Source organism: Ahaetulla prasina, chromosome 4 (genome assembly GCF_028640845.1).
Source record: "Ahaetulla prasina isolate Xishuangbanna chromosome 4, ASM2864084v1, whole genome shotgun sequence".
Classification (NCBI taxonomy): Eukaryota; Metazoa; Chordata; class Lepidosauria; order Squamata; family Colubridae; genus Ahaetulla; species Ahaetulla prasina.
In genome coordinates, this window is record NC_080542.1 from 42,567,265 (window position 1) to 42,588,612 (window position 21,348).

Consider the following 21,348-nt stretch of genomic DNA (forward strand, 5'->3'; position numbering starts at 1 on the left):
CACTCTTGAATAAGTCCTTCTGCAATAGAAAAGCTTGTTTAGTTTATTATAGGTTTAGACAGGAGCAACTTAAAAACAGTGTAAACATAATAAAAAAGATACTTTCACATTGAAATATAATACCACTACAGTAATATTTTACCTAGCTTACCTAGCGTACTTAGCTTGAAGCAATGGTACATTCCCTATAGTTATTATACACATTCTTGCCACACTATCTGAGTTGGCTTAATACTGAGACCAAATCTTTCTTGATAGTAGCTGAATTCCTGGAGAGACACCATTCATTAGAATGGACATTTCTGGCCTCAATATCCCCACAAAAAGAGAGAAAATCCAGAAAGAAGCTTAATTTAAGTGATGGTCATAACAGCATTTGTTTTTGAAAGACTCCAGCACTTAAAGTAGGAATTTTAAAACTTGCCCAAGAAAATGGAATGGATACCAAGAGACATCAGAGTTAGATCCTTGGTGTAGTAATAGCAATATGCATTATCAAATAATGATGAATAAAGCAGTGGCAAGGCTAATATTTTCTGAAATATAATGTGTAGATTGAAGAGATATTACTTTGGATTTTTTTGAAGTTAACTTCGCTTGTCAACACGTCAATGCAGGTCTTTTTCTTAAAAAATGTGCCTTGGGAGAAAACAGAAAGAATGATTCATCCCTATGGTCCAAAATAATTTGCACTTTGCAGTCTGGTTGAAATGTATTTATTGGCTAGGATTCAAGATAAACAGAGATGGGTTCCAAAGGCCTTTGAAAAGCAATTTTGTGGGTGGATCTTGGCTAAGACCATTTGTGGCAAACATTTCTCTGGCAGAAGGAGACCTTTGCAGCAGTTTTTTCACCTTTTCTGGTGGAATTGGTACAGTGACAGTAATATTGCTACTGAAAAAGGTCAATGAGAATCATCGTTTCAAAATATTTTTGGTTGGGATTTAACTGAAATATGTAGACTGCAGAATGCTGAAGAGAGGAGAGTAATCACCTGATCACCAAAGAAGGGCAAAATTACTAAATTCTGTTGCAGATTGCACTAGAAATTTCTTTTCTGTTAAAAAAATGCTACAACTCAAAAAGCAAACCATCTTTTCTCAGATGGAATGACAGTCATCCTACTAAAGAATTCTGGGAGTTGAAGTCCATACAACTTAAATTTGCCAGGGTTTGAAAAATACTGGTCTAAAACATTATTCCTCAAGTTGGTATCTTCCAATCAAACAGAGACTTTTTGGCATGGGCCAAAAATGCCCTCTTTGTAAATGGTGCAAAGAGAAATGTATATGAGAAAAGTTCCCTCTGTTGCTGTCAGAGGCCTGTGTTCCTTCATCAATGTTTTTTCGTGTCCATGAGTTATTTTGCTTATGTATCTATAAAATTTATTTGCTTTATAAATTTATTTCATAACTTTTCATCCCATTCTCATTGATTCCATGAAGTCTTTGTTAGATAGCTGCAGGACCAAATGTGTTACCAAATGTTATCATAGGACAACATTTGTATCCCTCTACAAAACTATACTGTGACTATTTTATCAGAAAGTTAACACCTAGAGCAGCAGTAATCAACCTGGTCCCTATCGCCCACTAGTGGGTGTTCCAGCTTTCATGGTTGGTCATAGGGGTTTATCAAATTGTAAAATTATAAATTTTATAAAGTAAAGTTACTTCCCTACTTTATAAATCACCATTATTGTGAAACCAGTGGCCAGTTAGAAAATTTTACTACTAACAGAGATACAAAAGAATAGAATTTATTGGCCAAGTGTGATTGGACACACAAGGAATTTGTCTTGGTGCAGATGCTCTCAGTGTACATAAAAGAAAAGATACGTTCATCAAGGTACAACATTTACAACACAATTGATGATCAATATATCAATATAAATCATAAGGATTGCCAGCAACAAGTTATAGTCATAAAAAGGTTAACTACCCCTGACCTAGAGGTGTTTTTTTTTTTAAGTATAAACTACTAATCTTCCTTTTGGACAGAATTGTTAGTATGAATACAGTAATTTTTTACTGTCAGTCCTTCAAGAAAGGCAAGCTCAGGAAATAGGGTTATTAAGAGTCTTAAATGTAGTCTAATGCCATTTAGGTATTGTAATAGACCCTCAAGAGCTGTCAAAACTCCACTTTACTTCAATACATACTTAACAAAATCAAAGTAGATAGTTGAGTTGCTTTCTCAGAATTCAGATATATTTTCTGTTACAGTTTAACATTCTTGACATTCTTCACAGCTAAGGAAAATTGAAGATTGCAGTTACAGACCCTTGTCAATAAGTTAGCCAGACATGATATTTATTTCTGTTAATAACTGAAATTGCAGTGTAATTAAGTAAGCATAGAGTAAAAGTAGCTTGCAGATGATTTCAGATTGTCTCTCAGCCAAACCACTTTCATAACCAAGCTGTTAAGATTCATTTGTAGAATTGCATAACTTAATCGTATTACTCTAATTGCTTTATAGGAGTGGCAAGAAATTTTTCATGGTCAGGGGCTATACTTTCAAAGTATTACCTTTTTCTTTTCTTTAGCTCTTTGGAGCAATTTCATCTTAGGCAGGGTAGTAAGACTGCATAGTCCAAGTGGTTGGAGCCATAATTTTCTTCGCTTTTCAATTGTCAAAATGTTTTTCAAAAATTGTTTCTCAATTTTCTGAGAGGTTTTTTTTGTTGTTGTAGCTAAAGCTTTTTTTAAAAAAAATTTAAAGGTTCTTGTAAGGTGCAAAAATTTTAAAATAATAGAATAATGAGAAACTGTACCCCCGATTATCAATGATTTGTCAAATTTTCCTGGTACTGAACTGAAGCAGTTCAAAATATAATAGAAGTGGGCCTAGGACCCCATGCTGCCAATTCTTGTCTTACAACAATAGCTTTTAAATTGATGTTGGGTAAACATATAAATAAATCAATGCAAAAGCATAATAACACAGAATAAAACAACCACACAAAGAAGCACAGACTACAGATAACAGATAAAGCAAATGAACTGGAATCATATAACTTTAGACGTCATTCCAAATTAGGGTCTCTTTCATTTTTTGTTTGATGTTTCCAACGATGCTTCATAGCAACCCCCTCTCTTCTCCCTTCTTGGAATCACAATTCCAAGTGATTAGAGATTTGTAAGTATCTGTAAGCATCAAAGGCAATTTGAGACTTTTAAGCCAGAGTACAGATCCAATGAAAATAATTGCTGGATATGAATGTGATTTATAGTTAGAACATGTCTCAACTGTTCTCAATAGCACAGCAATTAATAATTCAAAAGTGAGCTGGTAATTCTAATAGAAAAAGAATATGTTTGGCTTAATTATAATTCAGTACATGCTGTTGTTACAATTGTTGGATAAAGAGGAGCCAAGGGGAACAAGATTGTAAAGACTTGTTTCAATCCATTTATCTTGATGTGTAATTTTAAGAAAAGACTCTCACATCCCTGGTCCCTTTGCTTCGCTATTAGGATGTTCTTTCAAACTACAGTTTTTCTTTTGCTCAGAGAGGTCCTGCTATTTGAAGGAATCTGCACATATTATTGTAGCTGCTGGGTGGAATTGTTTGGACCTGCTTTTGAAAACAGTAAACCATTGGCAGGACATTCATAGAGCACCTTCACATATGCTCATCGCCTGGTCTTGCATGAGTGTATGTAATGGAGAATAGATTCAGGAGATCTCTAAAGAAGTCTAAAGAAAAGACCTCTAAAGAAAAACCTGGCAGATGCTATGGAATGTCACGCTTAACATGTGAATAATATAAATGGTCTATATATTGACTCTTTGTAATCAGTGGCCCCACATGTCTGTGCATTAAATCAGCTACCAAAATAAATGGGGAAATAAGACTTTCTTTTTCAAAAATCAAAGAACGTTTCTAGTTATAATGGAGGTAGAAACAAAGAAGGAAAAAAGTAGAGCTTCCTGCTTCTTTGGCTAGGTTTTCAATCATAGAATTTCCTCAATCCCGCTCCCTTTATGACATGGTTTGTGATACAGCTGTTTTATCAGATGGCCTTAGTAAAAGCTTCTGGCTTCCCTCAATAAAATGGCTTCAAGGATTAGAACAAAGTGGATTTAAATTCATGGTTGACAAACCATGGGGCACTTTCCTATTTCTTAACCAGCTCTATTCCCAGAAACAATCCATATACAATGCAGAATGTGAGAATCCTGGGTGTTATATCACCTTTGCAAAGTGACATGGAAGCATAACATTTGACAGCATTTTCCAACAATGTCAAATAAAGTTATGGCAAGTGTACTTTCCAGCCCTGTGCTGGTTATCAAATCTATTGATGTTATAAGCTTAAACTCAAACATGGACTGGCAGACATGAAAAACAGCAAACTTGGATTAGACATTCATGGAAATGTTGTTTAGTTTGCTTTCTGATATTATTTCACTTTTTACACATTTCTTGATAAAGATGGTACAAATGATTTTAGATAGAAAAGATCTGAAAATGCGGGAGAAACCAAATCTGATGAAATGTGTTAATCCAGCATAGGATTTGGATTACTCAACTCTTCAAAATGTGACTTTGAATTTCTGTGTATTCAGACAGTTTCACGATGTGGAACAAAGATTGATAGATCTTTTTCCTGTACTTTACTGTCAGGATAATTTTGTTCTCTATCTTCTATAAATAACTTTATTGGATTTGGAATTGATGAAGATGGTTGAGAATTGTATTTGGACTTTTTGAAAATAAGAGCTTACCAGAATGTGGACATTTGTATATAAGCAGATGAGGAATTTAAGAGCTGAAACATGTATGTAAAGGTAAAGGTAAAGGTAAAGGTAAAGGTAAAGGTAAAGGTTCCCCTTGCACATACGTGCTAGTCATTCCCGACTCTAGGGGGCAGTGCTCATCTCTGTTTCAAAGCCGAAGAGCTAGCACTGTCCGAAGACACCTCCATGGTCATGTGACTGGCTCAACGCCAAAAGCGCATGGAACGCTGTTACCGTCCCACCAAAGATAGTCCCTATTTTTTCTACTTGCATTTTTTATGTGCTTTCGAACTGCTGGGTTGGCAGAAGCTGGGACAAGTAATGGGAGCTCACTTCATTACACGGCAGCACTAGGGATTCGAACCGCTGAACTGCCGACCTTTCGATTGACAAGCTCAGCATCTTAGCCCCTGAGCCACTGCATCCTACATGTATATAGGAGAAAGCAAAATTCATTCCTGTGAATAGATCATCATGATCACTTCTTAAAGCTCATTTTCTCTCACCTGAATTAGCCACTTATAATTTTTGAGTTTGGTAATCATATGCTCTCAAAAGAGCTGAACTCTGAAACTCTTGAGCAGAAAAAGCCAGGTTTCTCATTAGTCCATGTTTCTAGGCATAGGGTGAGGCTATCCAGAGTTGGGACAAAAATTCTCAGTCATGTTCAACTTTCTTTATCACTAATAAGATGAACAGATCCCTGACAGTTAACAATGGGGGCACTTCAGGATAATAAGAACCTCATTAGTGCCTATTTCTAACCAAGTTCTGCAAAAAGGAGTTGTGCCAGAAACAATTTTGGTAGTACACCTACCATTGTAGGTTTGTAGAGTTAAAAGGAAAGCAAAGTCTATCAAGCCATATTTATTTAGAAAGAGCTTGTTATGCATTCTCCTAGGGTCAAGAGGCAATTGGGTATTATTGGCAGTATTTTCATCTTACATGCCAAAGAAATCTGAAGAAGGCGAGAAGTCCTAGAAGGAAGGCTAAAATGTTACACAGAAAAAGATATCTGACTTTTGATATCTGACAAGTATAAGGGAAGAAATTCAAGATTCTTTCTTACATCCTTCACATTTTTTAAAAAGGTTTTCCTGGGTGAAGAACTTCTTTCTCTGAATAATAGATGGTGATGCATCTAGGAGGAAAAATGGAGCAGTAAAATCAAAAGAAAACCCCACCCTTTCCCAAGGCATAATCTTTATGCCAGAACATGACATCAGCATGAATAAATGCGTAAAGGGAAAAGGATAGTCCTGGAAACTGACTTTGATTCCGGGGGAGGGGGGTGATGAAATCTTGAGGGAATGCCAAATATTTGTGTGTTTAGCAACACCTCCATCCTAGATATAAGGCAGGAATTCAGAGAAAGAGCCACTATCCCTCTCAAACTTTTAGAATTTAGCAGGGAAGTCTGTATTGTGTGGCTCCATTTTTTTTTGGCAAAATGACCACTTCCATCAAGCAATACACTTCCTCCTCTTCCTGTAAGAAAGGAGCTATGGGCAGTTTTAGTGGGGGCTCTTCCCGTTTCTCTTCTATCCCTTTGAGTGGAGGATGCAGAACTTCAAGCATCTATGGAGGAGCTGGTGGCACCTCTGTCTCTTCCTCTCGCTATGCCTCTGGGGTTGGCAATGCCCTTGGTGGTGGCTATGGGGGCAGCAACTACTGTAGCAGCTATGGTGGTGGTTTCGGCAGTGGCTTTGGTGGAAATCTTGGTGTGGGTTTTGGTGGAGGCTCTGTGGTCAGTGGTGATGTCCTTTTAACTGGAGGTGAGAAGCAAACTATGCAGAATCTCAATGATCGTTTGGCTAATTATCTGGATAAGGTGCGGGCATTAGAAGAAGCCAACACCAACTTGGAAATTAAGATCAATGAGTGGTATCAGAAGCAGGCACCTGCTCCAGCCCGCGACTACAGCCACTATTTCAGAACAATTGAAGATCTGAAGAGCAAGGTATGACTCAATGCCTATTAGAGGGGAAAAAATTCCCAGTCTGGGTGTAGGAATGAGTTATTAAGGCCAGAAAAAAGAATTTGGGATTCAAAGATCCAAAACCATACTGGTTATCAATCTAGAAAAATCAAATATAATGTTCAAAGTCTTTAATTGATTGCTATCTTAATTCTCTGTCGCTGCAATGCAAATGAAAAAGCTTGCGTCATTACAGTTCTCTGGGTACTTGTTGTGTAACTCAAACCTGTGTGACCTTGTCACATTGTTTCCCTACCTATTGCAATCCTTGTAGAAATCTAAAATTGCCAGTATGTGTTTATACTCCATATAACTGTCGACTGTAGATTCTATATAACTGTAGATATGTTTCTACTCCATAAAACTGTAGACTGTTTTGTATTATTATGGTGTTAATGTGTGCTTAAAACAATAATAAGATAAACCTATTAGGTGCATGGATCTCTAATCGGTAAAACGTTTTTTGAAATATATTTTGTTCCAGGTTAATCCATATTCTATATCCATTAAGGATAAACTCTGCAGTCATATGGATTATGTAAATAAGTTTTATAAATATTGTAAATCAATATTGTAAATTTTATTTCCATCTATACTGTTTTGCAAAATTAACTTCAGTTCTGCTTATCATGGGGTGAGGGACGGAGTGGTTGGGCCTACTATTGCAAGGCAAAATTCAGAACAGTTCATCTGATTTCTGGTACACCGAACATGTTAGTGAAATGTTCCTAGAACTTGCAATGGGAAACCTGGATGAATGGATGCATCTGAATTAAATTTAGGTGGAAATTCTTATATATTCTTAACAATATGAAATGTTTCTATGGTGGATTTTGTATAAATACTTGTACATCATTATCTAAAAAGGACAAGGGAAGACCTAATCGATATAAAATATGTATGTTCTACAAAATGTAGCTCCTGCCATAGAAATGTGATCCATCTTGCTATTGTGGGCCATGGCATGAGCAAGTGACCTATGTGCCTCCAGGATTGCTTGTCCAGGTGATCACTATGAATAGGTAAATTGAAGATCATTTTCCTTCTTCTAAACTGGCCAAGTTTTAAATCAGGTGAATCTCAGGAAGGAAGGATGTACTTAGCCGTCAATCAAATAGGTAGCGGTCCCTGCAAAGGTAGAAGATGCGGATAAATGATTACCCTTGTCTCTCATGACCTTTAGAATAAAGTTGATTGCTAAGGGAGAAGAAATGGTTTGTTAATTAGCTTGTTCCTAAGGAAATGGCAAACGGAGTTCCATGAAAACAGCATCGAAGAGCAAGATTGCTCTAGGATATGAATTATTTAATTCCAGTTGTCTACGGATGGAAGCCTCCAGAAATCATTAAAAAGTTGCAAATGAAGTCTGTACCATTCTGAATACGAGCCTGATGATGCATACCGGATGTTACCCACATGCCTGAGAGCTCTTCAGGGCAGGGCAGGGCAGGGCAGGGCTCTGATACAGCTCACCTTTTGTATAGTCTTGTCTGATGGATTCAGACTCAAGTACTGAGTAACAATGATTTTGTACCAGGCTTAAAGGAAGGATTAGCGGAACTCTTTGAACACTACATTTGCTAAACAAATAAAGATCAATATGACAAATGTATTAAATTTGCCTAGTGAATAGATACTTATCCTAATAAGTATCTGCTCATATTTCTGCTTTTTTTTCTGTTTCCTGCTTTAATTTCATGATTGCTTTTGTCCTATATACAGTTAGGATGGTGTCATAAATGGTAACAGGAACGATGGAGAATCCGTAGTCTTTCATATGTCATATGAACTATAATTATCAACATCCCTCACTATGATATAGCCATGGTAACTATAGTACTGTGATTTGGGACTAGCAACTTGATCACAGCTTCTCTATTCCTGAGTTGGTGAATAGGATGGTGATAGGAAAAGCTCTGAAGATTGCTTCTTAGTTTACCTTGTTTTTTCCCCCCCTAGATTTTAGCAGCTTCCGTTGACAATGCTAGTGTTCTCCTTCAGATTGACAATGCACGCTTGGCTGCTGATGACTTTAGAACCAAGTAAGATTTTGGGTTTTTTAAAATTCATGGACAAATGGAAAACAATAATACCAGGTTCTTTTATATAGCTTGCTGAGCAGATGGAATTTTGTACACGCTAAGTAACTAGATTTTGACTTTCAGATTTAAGAGATAAACATTAGATTAAAGAATGAAAAAAATGGATCAAAGCAGGTAGTGATACCTGAAGATTTTGTCTGGTCTCCATTGAGAATAACCAGACCTCAGCTTCATTTCTTAATCCAAGGTTAGGAACACAGCTCTCACAGGTCCCAATTCATACTTAAAAATTCTGGATAGTCCAGGATTCTCCCAAATTAATTAATATTTAAAATATTTAATTAAAAGAAAGTATGGCTGCAATCCTATGACATGCAATGCTCTTTAACTAGATCTTGAGACACCTTGCCCTTGAACACAAAAGTCTTGCAAGATTTCATGAGTATTTATGAGATTTTTGCATTGCTACATTTGGTTGTGCAAAATCTCAGCGTAAAATTGTTGGAATCTTGTAACACTTGGAGCAATACTTTTTTTTGTTGGTATTGGGTACTCAGAAATCTCATGGAATCATATAATAATACTCAGAATCTGTCAATTCCATTATACATTTCTGAGCTGAACAAGCTATCCCTTGGAATTGTACCACTCTGCTCAAAATATATGCCAAAATGTACATTTTTAGAAATGTAGATATGTGTATTTAGTGAGACAATATATTCAAAGTCATATATTTTAATCAACTTTCATGCTTTGAAGATAATTATGGATTAAATAGAACCCCTCCCCTCCCCTCCCCTTACATTCTTTCCTTCTCTGGATTTGTAAGGCCACCCAATTCAGAATACTAGATTGGAATACAGTATTAAAAACAGATAAACATCTGGTTTTAGGTCTCGCTTCCCCCCAATAATATGGGTGGTGACACAGAAATGCTTCCTAGGTTTCATCAGTTGGCATATTTTCCCACTGGGATTTCGATAATGCCATACCTGTTAAACTGAATGGGATTGGTAAATGTTGTTGGTGATAGATGGTCCCTCAGGTAGCTAGATCATGAAGCACTTGACAAATGATAATTGGTAACTTGAATTCACTGTTCATGTGCTGTTCACTGTTCCTAAACAAGAATTGTTACATGGATTTACCAAAAAATACCAGTGATTTCCTTGGCTGCTTGGTCCTTATATGTGATTTTGCACATTGTAATAATCCATGTGCAATGTGACCAAAAAACAAGAGATTTGTCTGAAGAGCATCTGATCCAGAAAAGGGTGCAATTGTTTCACAAGATGAAACTGTACAGATGATTTCTTCACTGCAGCTAACAGCTGTTCTTCACATAGAAATGAAAGTATAGTGGTGAGAATAACTGATTAAGAGCAAGCATTAAAAAAAACCAAGGATTACTTGTTAATTAAATTTTTTTAAAAAGTATTATTGGAGCAGTTTAGTACCCTGCTGATATTCTGAAACTCTACAAATAAAATTCAGGAACTTCTGACCATCCTATGTACATTTGAACTTCTTCGACTATAAGTTAAACAGGAATTGATGTCTACCATGAACCAATTTTGTATAGCTAAAGATTTGTAGTCTATGATTTAAACTCTTTTCTGAACAGTTCTGCTTTGGTGCTGAACAGAATCACCACCTTTCTTTATAGTGTTCATAATTATAGGAAGTCTCCTATCAGTGCCAATGGGGATTTTCCCTCCATTGCAGATGGAGGTTCTGCTGTCATTTTTGGTCAGGAATCTGGCAGGCTTGGTCAGATTGTCCTCTTCCCTGACAATGTATTTAAACAAATGAACAAGTGAAGAAGTTCAATAAGAGTTGTAGTTTGGCTTTCACCGAATCATGTATTTCAAGATTCTGCAAATTTCAAAATTTTAAATGAAAACAGGCACATATTAGCCATTATGAGTATCAAAAGGAGAGGCATTGACTTTAATCTTGAGAATAGATTTTTAAAATCACAATACTAGCTAAGATTCAATTGAAGGCAGATTAAAACTGCTCAAGTTTTTCTATGTGGATTTTTCTAAAACATTTTTGCATTTAAACAAAATAAAGGGAAAAACAAAGCAATAGAAAAAAGAAAGACAACAATGAAAGACAACAATTATACATAAAGGCTGATCATACATGTTTATACGTATATAAAGTTTCATATAACAGTTTCCACAAAAAATAATCATATTGCATTTTAATTCATCCTGGACATAAACTGTTTCAACTCCTACCCTCAAAACGACGCTATAGAGCACTGCACACCAGAACAACTAGACACAAGAACAGTTTTTTCCCGAAGGCCATCACTCTGCTAAACAAATAATTCCCTCAACACTGTCAGACTATTTACTGAATCTGCACTACTATTAATCGTTTCATAGTTCCCATCACCAATCTCTTTCCACTTATGACTGTATGACTATAACTTGTTGCTGGCAATCCTTATGATTTATATTGATATATTGATCATCAATTGTGTTGTAAATGTTGTACCTTGATGAACGTATCTTTTCTTTTATGTACACTGAGAGCATATGCACCAAGACAAATTCCTTGTGTGTCCAATCACACTTGGCCAATAAAAAATTCTATTCTATTCTATTCTATTCTATTCTAATCATATCTGCAAGCAATTTGTTCATTAGCTACAAGTAACATTAGGACTTCAAAATTGATATGTGGTTTAACCCCTTGCTGAATTCTTGTATTTCCAGGTTTGAAACAGAGCAAGCTCTGCGTATGAATGTTGAAAGTGACATCAATGGGCTGCGCAGAGTCTTGGATGAACTGACCTTGTCTAGGTCAGACCTGGAAATGCAGATTGAGAATTTGAAAGAGGAACTTGCATATCTCAAGAAGAACCATGAAGAGGTAAAACATCAAGACAGCAATAAATCTATCCATCACTAATGAAAGTGTAGGGAAGTTGTTTGGATTTTTTTCCCACATATTGGTTTATCCCATTTAATCAACTGCAAAAGGATATTTCCTGTTGCCAGAGTCAGAATTTGACATCTGATTTCCAAATCATATTAATCCATGTTTAAAACAGCTTGTGATGATAGGCAAATATTTAAGTCATAGGCTTTAGATGGTAGTGCAGGAAGAAGCTATGGTCGTAAGAAAGAAACATGACTATCAACCACAACAATACATGAGCACACAATAGATACAAACTTAAGATAAACCGCATCAAACTTGATTGCAGAAAATATGACTTCAGCAACAGAGTGGTCAATGCCTGGAATGCATTACCTGACTCTGGTGTTTCATCCCAACCCCTCCCCCCAATTTTAACCTTAGACTGGCTACTGTTGACCACACCCCATTCCTAAGAGGTCTGTAAGGGGTGTGCATAAGACCACCAGTGTGCCTACCGTCCCTGTCCTATTGTTCCCTTTAATTGTATTCATTTTATATATTCAATTCATGCATATATATATATATATATATATATATATATATATATATATTTATATATATATTTTCTGAGGTTTTCGTGGGTGTTTGTATGTAGGTCTTTGGTTTTTCGGGTTTTCTCCCGCGTAAAATTGGAAGTGTCTTGGCGACGTTTCGACGAAGTCTCATTCGTCATCTTCAGGGTTCAGGCTTCTGGGAGCAATGTTGCTCCCAGAAGCACCAAGCTGAAGCCTGAAGATGACTAATGAGACTTCGTCAAACGCTGCCAAGACACACACACACACACACACACACATTATATATAATACATCCTCGACAAATAAATAAATAAATAAAATGCTAAAGCTCATGTTCATATGTAAAAAGTCCCAAATTCAATTCCTGGAATCTCCCAAAAAAGCAGGTGAGGAAGAAAGATTTCCACCAAAGATTGTACGTATCAGTGGGCTTACTCTTACATCCTAGAGAATACAGGTTTTTTTGTATGATTTTTTGTATAGAAATACATATGAATGATAAATATTTTCCTTCCACAGGAAATGAATGCTTTCGGGAAGCAAGTCAGTGGAGAAATCACTGTGGAAATGGATGCCGCTCCTGGTGTGGACCTGACAAAGATTCTGGGAGAGATGCGTGAACAGTATGAGACTTTGGCGGAGAAGAACCGTAGAGATGCTGAGCAGTGGTTCTTCAGCAAGGTGTGCTTTGTGTGTGTGTGTGTGTGTATTTATATATATGTATGTATATATCTATCTATCTCAGAGGGCCTTTATAGAACACAAGCCATATATTCCCCAAAAGGTGCTTAGTGCTCTGACAATCTTCTCTCTCCTTCTTTTCCCCTTGTAGACTGAAGAGCTAAATCGGGAAGTTGCTACCAATACGGTACAGTTGCAGACGAGCAAGACGGAGATCGTGGAACTGAGACGTACTATTCAAAATTTAGAGATAGATCTTCAGGCTCAACTCAGCATGGTATGAGAACACTTAAAGTTTAATGACATTTCCTCCCTATACAATGTGTGATGTAATTTTGGTTATTTCAGTGATCGGGGTGGGTGAGAAAGAATAATAGCTTAAAATATTCAGACTATCTTCTCTTGCTAACACATTCTCCTAAATAACAAACAAAAAGAGAACAGAACAAAACAAAACACCTGTTGTTGACAGGAAAGAGATAAATAGAATCTAATCCAAAAAAGTTTAGTCACCCTCATTAAGCTTAATACTATTAAGAGTAGAAGCACAGTTTTTCTTCTGCCTTCAAGATCAGTTGAAGGAACTCCTTTCCTCTGCTGAAGCTACCTGGCCCTATCTGAACCAGGATTCTTTATTTTCTATTAATCTGTGGAACCTACTCAAACCAGGCTTGTTTTTTTTAATGTATGAGACCCTTGAATTTCCTTAGTATCTGAAATAGTTCATGTTATTTGTGATAGCATTAAATATGTCTGGAACCCCAACTCAGATTCTTCCTGCTTTTCTCTTTCCCCAGAAATCAGCACTGGAAGGCACATTGATGGACACAGAAACTCGTTACAGTAATCAGCTTTGCCAGATCCAGGCTCTGATCACCAATGTAGAGCAGGAGTTGGCCGGCCTGAGATGTGATATGGAACGCCAGAACCATGAGTACAACATTCTCCTTGATGTCAAGACACGCCTGGAACAGGAGATTGCCACCTACCGTCGTCTGCTGGAGGGAGAGGAAGCCCAGTATGTAAAAGAGAATGGGTTGAGGAGGAGTGGGTTGGGGTTTGATAGAGATGGCTGGATTGGGAGGGTAAACCAAGAGAAGGGATCAAAAATGACATATATGGAATGAAGGGTTTTTAGAAGGAAACATATTTATTTCAAGTTTCCATCTTTAATATCTTTTTCATTCCTAAGTAGTCTTCCAGAAATTCTGAGATTTTTTCTTAAGAAAATCTACCTGTTGGTCATGTAATCATTATTTTTACATGTTGTCAAAAGTTGCTTTATATAATTATTTTATTATAATAGTATCTAATAATATTTTTAGTAGACTATTCTATTTTTGTTTTTAACAAGATATATGTTATTGCCTCTTTAATTGCATTGGGCACTAGAAAAACTATCAGGGTTTCTAATTAGCCCATACAATTCTGTATTTCTTACAGCATCACCTCGCAATACAATGCAGCTAAACCTGGCAAAGAAGGTAAGAATGGAACCCAAATAAGCAATAGTCATTTAACTGTATCCTAATTCTCATTAATTTATTGCTCTCCAGATTGTACTAGATTGTAATTTCCTTGATCAACAGGTCATATTAATTAGGGTTCATGGGAACTATAGTTTAATACATCTGGAGAATTTCAGATTGTGAAAACTTTCTGTGCATACTTACCAAGGAGTGAAGCCATTATATAGAGAAATGTAATGTCAAAAAAATAGTTGGGGAATCAGTGATAAACCCAACTTTTGATATTTATTTTTTAAATCAAAATATTGCCCAGAAACCTTCTAAAATAGCAAGTACCTATAAGAGGTAAATTGATTCTTTTATATATACTTTCTGTCTTTTCTGTAATTCAGAACGAACATACTGATCATGTATAAATTAAAACATGCTAGCTAGCTAAAAAAGCCAGAAGATATTTCATGAAAAGTATGCCAAGTGTTCATCAATTTGAGTGACATACTACTAATTATAATATTCCATGCTCTTTAAGTATATTTCAGGCTGTTCAACCTTAAGATTCAATCTCACATATCCCTTTTAAGGAATAAACATATTTTTGAATGAACATGTGTAGTACTGAAGTAGTTTTAGCCTGTTCCCCACCTCTCCTATTACTAAGAACTCCACTGTAATATTACAGTCTTCTTCAAATTAGTTTCTTTCTGACACAAAGACACTGCAGCTCACAAACTTTCCGACTAGCATGATGAGAGTACTGTTAGTTTTCTGGGATCCAAAGTCCTAACAGAAAATAGGGAATTCAACTGCAATTCCCAGTTAGGGAATTGCATTGCAATAGTCTACTTTTTTCCCCTTCAAGTTATATACTGTAACAGAACCATTGTTAGTTCAGAAAAATTGTGGGATTTGGAAGCAGTTCTGGATTTGGAAGCAGTCTATGAGAAGCATAGACAGCAGGGAGAAACTTTTAGAACTATCTCCTAATTAATAGAAGGTGCAACAGAAGCTTCTTGACAGCTCCAGTAATTTCATGTCCTGTTCATTACAAGCTGATGTCAGCGAGAATCCCTTTGGGTTTACCTGAAGAAACATGATCTTTATGCCTCTTTCTCTTTCTCGCAGTACCAAAAACAACTCGCCAAGTCCGCATGGTTGTTGAGGAGCTTGAAGATGGGAAAGTAGTTTCTTCACGTGAGCAAATCCAAAAGAATTCGTACTGAAAAGGATTCTACGTACTCCAAAACGTATCTGAAAAAGTAGTTGTAGTGCATATTTTTGTGTAGTCTGTAGTTTGTATGTTTGGATCAAAAAGGGAACAAAGTGGTACAATTATCTAGATTTTTCAACAATAAACTTGTTTGTCAGCAATTAATTTATTTATCAGCTTTATTTGCCATCCATCTCATGGTTCAAGATGACTTATAATAAAAACACTGCTCATGCAAAACCATGGAACACAATTATCCAGAGAATGTAAGCCATGTTAAAGTTTGAGCTAAATGACTTCAGGGAGGTCTTTCCTAAATTAGCTTACTTTCTCTTCTGGGTCCATTGTCCAGCCAGTTGCCATCTTCCTCTAATCCAATTTGTGTATACAACTGTTTGGGACACATGAGCAATGCTGTTTTACCTTCTCATCATTATCTCTGCTTCAAGAGAACAGATAAATGTTGATGTATGTAAAAACTTTTGGATTTTCACTTGCATCATCAGTCTGCCATCTTGACAAGCCTAAATTTTAGTAAAAGGAACTAAGTAAAAGCAGGATTCAGGCAGTGACATTGTCAGCAGGTCCCAATTATGCCCATTTCTGAACTTGGCCTGGAGCCTCATCCGTGGTAAAATTCTGATTTATATTCAGCAGAACAACTTGATTTCCAGTAATCTCAAAAGAGTTGTGTCCTTGTAGAGATGAGTCACATTCTCTTTTTCCATCTCCAACAATAAACATATTTCATTCCTTGAAAAAGAGATTAAGCAAGTGTGAAAACATTGCTCTCTGTCTCTCCTTCTAAACCCTAAAATTTGGGGCAATTCTCCGTAGCTGTCAGACTAGCAAAATAGTTCAGTCATGAAACACATCCAGAAGAATTAGCCCTATCTTTATTTTAAGATTTTGGCAAGTCTGAAAATACATCTGTTCCTACTTGCCTAGAAAATCTAAGAGGATCTCTTCTGAGATGTTTGACATATCCCCATTCTTTCTGCAGACTTAGCTGGCTCTTATTTGTTTCCTACTTAGTGGAACTTCTTCCTGCCTCCCAATGCCACCCATACGTACATGATATTGTACATCCCCACCAGTGGTGGGATTCAAAATTGTTTGCTACTGGTTCTGTGGGGGTGGCTTGATGGGCATGGTGTTAGTTGGTGGGCATGGCTTGGTGGGCGTGGCAGGAGAAGGATACTGTAAAATCTCCATTCCCATCCCGCTCCAGGGAAAATGTACTGCAAAGTCCCATTTCCTCCCAATCAGCTGGGACTTGGGAGGCAGAGAACAGATGGGGGCGGAGCCAGTCAGAGGTGGTATTTACCAGTTCTCCAAACTATTTAAAATTTCCACTACCGGTTCTCCAGAACTGGTCAGAACCTGCTGAAAACCACCTCTGATCCCCTGTATTTACTGTATTTACTGAAAAGTAAAAGACACATCCATTCTGCATAGAGGTGCTTTGCCACTCCAAATTTTGGTCATACTTTCCTGGATTGTAAACAGAAGCCAGGAGGCTTTTTGGGGCTGGAAAGGGGGAAGTTGAGCATTTTCTTTCCCTTAATAATTTTTGTTAATCTGTTTTCAAACAGATAAACATAGAACAAAAATGAACAATTTTGCCATGAGCAAAAACCAAAAAAAAAAAAATATTCCAGAAGTAAAACACATTTAAATAAAAGAAGCCACTCAATGCATTAATATCCTAGTGAGCTTGAAGGCACTTACTGATTCATTTCAGAATCTGCTGCCACACATATGTTTGTATGCTGAGCAGACATGCAAAGCGGGAGCAGGCAGCACATACAGTTTAAAGAAATACATAATATACACTTCAAATTTCTCAAGTATAAGTAAGATTCACAGCAAATTTTAGTGACTTTGATATGTTCAAAATACACCTGAAAAAAACACGTTAACATAGCTAATAGGTTAGTTTTGAGTAGAAATTATTAAACACTAATATGACATAATTTTTCTTACATAAAAAGGAAGATCATTTATTCTGTGTTCTCCAGAGTTAATACAATGTTTCCAAACTTGATAATGGTAAAATGTGTGGACTTCAACTCCCAGAATTTCCTAGCCACCATATATTAATTAGCATCTTTTGATGATATTATATGAAGAAACTTGCTTCAAAATAGAATAAATTGCCTTTATTTTCAGCTTGGCTACTGTAACAATAGAAATGTACATAGAAAACATATTTCTTTGTTATAGAATTGAGATAGAGATGTCAAAGAAAGTTGCCATGGTGCTTGCAAAATTTTTACCACCAAATGAAATAAATTCACAAATTCTTGTGAAATATCTGAACAAAACTCCTATTTTGTAGATATATTTTAGAAGGAAGTTTATGTACTTAAAATTATAACAGGGCAATCTGCATCACAAAAAGTAACATCAGAGTCATTGCCATTAAAAAGTAGATAATGCATTTATATCAATGCATTAAGAGAAAGTTAGATACAAAGGCTCTATAGTTATTTTTATTTTACTTAAAACATTTATATAGCTGCCCATCTTATGTCAAACTATGGGTGGCTCTTAATCAAAGAAGAAGAGAACAGAGTACTTGATTTGGCCAAGTTTAATTAGACACACAAGGAATTTGTCTCCAGTGCGTAAATTCTCAGTGTATATGCAAAACAACAGAGTAATAATAATCATAATTGCTATATTACTAACGTAGTAAGAGGTAGTAGAATAGGAGGAATCCTCCTAAAATCCACTCTCATCTCAACAGTTTTAAGCCTGTTCAGCTCCAGATTATTCCAGCTGCACCACAGGGCCAGTTGTTCAACCTCCCATCTGTATGTAGATTCAGCACCATCTCAAATGAGACCCATGACTGTTGTATCAACTGCAAACTTCAGTACTTTAACAGAAGGATCCTTAGAGATGCAGTCATTAGTATAAAGAGAAAAGAGTAATCAAAAAAGCACACAGCCCTGGGGTGAGGGCACATGTGTTAGTTTTAGAATAGACTAGACTAGACTAGACTAGAATAGAATAGAATAGAATAGAATTTTTATTGGCCAAGTGTGATTGGACACACAAGGAATTTGTCTTGGTGCATAGGCTCTCAGTGTACATAAAAGAAAAGATACGTTCATCAAGGTACAACATTTACAACACAATTGATGGTCAATATATCAATATAAATCATAAGGACTGTCAGCAACAAAGTTACAGTCATAAAGTCATAAGTGGAAAGAGATTGGTGATGGGAACTATGAAAAGATTAATAGTAGTGCAGATTCAGTAAATAGTTTGACAGTGTTAAGGGAATTATTTGTTTAACAGAGTAATGGCCTTCGGGGAAAAATTGTTTTTGTGTCTAGTTGTTCTGGTGTGCAGTGCTCTATAGCGTCGTTTTGAGGGTAGGAGTTGAAACAGTTTATGTCCTGGATGTGAGGGATCTGTAAATATTTTCACGGCCCTCTTCTTGATTCGTGCAGTATACAGGTCCTCAATGGAAGGCAGGTTGGTAGCAACTGTTTTTTCTGTTTTATTTGTATTTATTTGTATTTGATGTGATTCCCCCCCAAGCATCAGTTGTTGCTTTCTATCTGTCAGAAACGACATCAGTTAAAAGCAGTATAACATCAGTAAAACAGCACAAATCTAATAAAACCATAAATATTAAAAATGGCACTAAAGTTAAATTTAAATAGAATGAGACTATTGCCTTATATATTGTAAGCCGCCCTGAGTCTTCGGAGAAGGGCGGGGTATAAATGTAAACAAAAAAAAAATAAAAAATCTAACACCTTCATTAAATCCTTTTGTCCATCTCAACCTATCCCATTGCTTGGGGGAAAGATCTGATCTTAAGTGCTTTTTGGAAGACTAGAAGAGCAGTGGTCTGCCAAATGTTAAGAGGAACGATCTTGGGTTACAGTATACATGAAAATGAAGATTTAAAAAAAAGTCATAAAAACATACCCATACTCAGTGAATAAGAAATAGATAGTAAATTCTGCTTCAGATTAAGGTTGACCCTGATTACTTCTTTAATATTTAAAAAAATATAGGGTCTTGGGTTTTTTGGGTGGGAGGGGTAACAATATAGAACAATATAGATTTGGAATTTGTTTTGTTTTGTTTTTGACTTCTAAGCTAATTTAGGCAGCTTAATCATGAAATTTCCTGGTGGCATCTTACCCACATACTAATCAGTTTAATTTTGCTTATCTTCTAAGATAACCTACTAATGAAAAGAAAAAGTAAAAACATCCAATATCTTGATACTTTGATATGTAGATCAGAACAGGAAATTGTATGCCACCCTGAGATTTTAATTATAACTTCTACAATCCCCAAGCAGATCTGATGGGAATTCAAGTCCAGACACATTGCTTGTACCTGGTTGAGATGATTTTTCAAATTATTTGTACTAAATGTGTGATTTAACAATCACAATAAAATCTAGCAGAAACTGACAGCCTGGCCTTCATATGTATCAAAATATGGATTGTTACTTAGCATGTTCCCAGGCCCATCAGACAATAAATAATATAAAAATGAAATTAAAACAATACATTTATTTGTAGAGATGCCTTTGGGTCTTATAAAGGTCTTCAAGAATATTCTTGGTTAGTAGGGCATACCCCAGGTGAATCTGGAGGCTTTTGGGTAAATGAGATTTATGGTGACTGTCTATAAAAACCTAGTAGGCATTTTGTCAGGTAAACCTCAAAAAAGTTGGTTTACCTGCATTTCTTCATGATTGCTTTTAATCAGTGGTGAAATCCAAATTTTTTTACTACTGGTTCTGTTGGTGTGGCTTGGTGGGTGTGGTGTAGCTTGGTGGGCATGGCAGGGGAAGGATACTGCAAAATCCCTATTCCCTCCCCACTCCTGGGGGAAGAATATTACAAAATATTCATTCCCATCCCACTCTGGGGCCAGCCAAAGGTGGTATTTGCTGGTTCTCCAAACTACTCAAAATTTTCACTACCGGTTCTCCAGAACCTGTCAGAACCTGCTGGACTTCACCCCTGCTTTTAATACATGCCAGCTTAGTATGTAACTTTCGTTGTAATAGTAGTCCTTGTTTAGTGACTGTTTAGTGAGCATTCACACTTTTTTTAACAGTGATAAAAAGGTAACATTATGACCAAGTCTTACATTTATAGTTCTTGCAGAACTATAAAGCAAAGGAAATCTAAATTAAGATCATGAGCACAGTTGCTTTGCTTAATGAGTGAGTTACTGGTTCCAGCTGTGATTGCTAAGTGAGGAATGACCTGTATCCTTTTAGTGACGCCTTTTAGGGCAATATGATAGAACAGAGAAAAATCTGTTCAAGTGGAATAGAAAAGCAGATTTCCTAGATTTAGAATCTGTGAGTTGGTGTGTATGTCCCAAAATAAGTCAAAGTAGCCACCATGCATCAAATCCCCAGCTATTTTTATTGTATGTAACATGCACAACACATAAAAAATGAAGGCAGATTTTGATCATACAGTCATAGCTGTCATCTTGATATTTTTACCCCAGTTGCAGACCATCCAGCACAACAGAGTTCATCCTTCTATCTGTTATTTCTTAACTTAGAATCCCTGCAGCCACTATACAGAATACTCTTTCAAGTCAAGGAATCACAAAACCCCAAGAACCTGCTTGCTCATTTAGACATATCAACCATGCCACAACTCTATGGACCTTGATGATTTCAGATGGTGTGATTTCAGACCTTTGGATGAAAGCCTTTGCTTGCTTGCACATGCAAAATGGTGGTCAGAAGAAAGTGCCAGTCTAT

General features: G+C 36.4%; 1 protein-coding gene across 1 annotated transcript; it reads left to right on the forward strand.

Moving 5' to 3' along the window:
• Positions 1-6,120: 6,120 nt before the first annotated feature.
• LOC131197677 (keratin, type I cytoskeletal 17-like) lies at positions 6,121-15,740 on the forward strand. The gene is made up of 8 exons (XM_058182029.1): positions 6,121-6,706; positions 8,684-8,766; positions 11,496-11,652; positions 12,738-12,899; positions 13,051-13,176; positions 13,697-13,917; positions 14,343-14,383; positions 15,491-15,740. The coding sequence occupies exons 1-8, from the start codon at positions 6,197-6,199 to the stop codon at positions 15,586-15,588; spliced, it is 1,398 nt and encodes a 465-aa protein (XP_058038012.1). The 5' UTR covers positions 6,121-6,196; the 3' UTR covers positions 15,589-15,740.
• Positions 15,741-21,348: the final 5,608 nt, after the last annotated feature.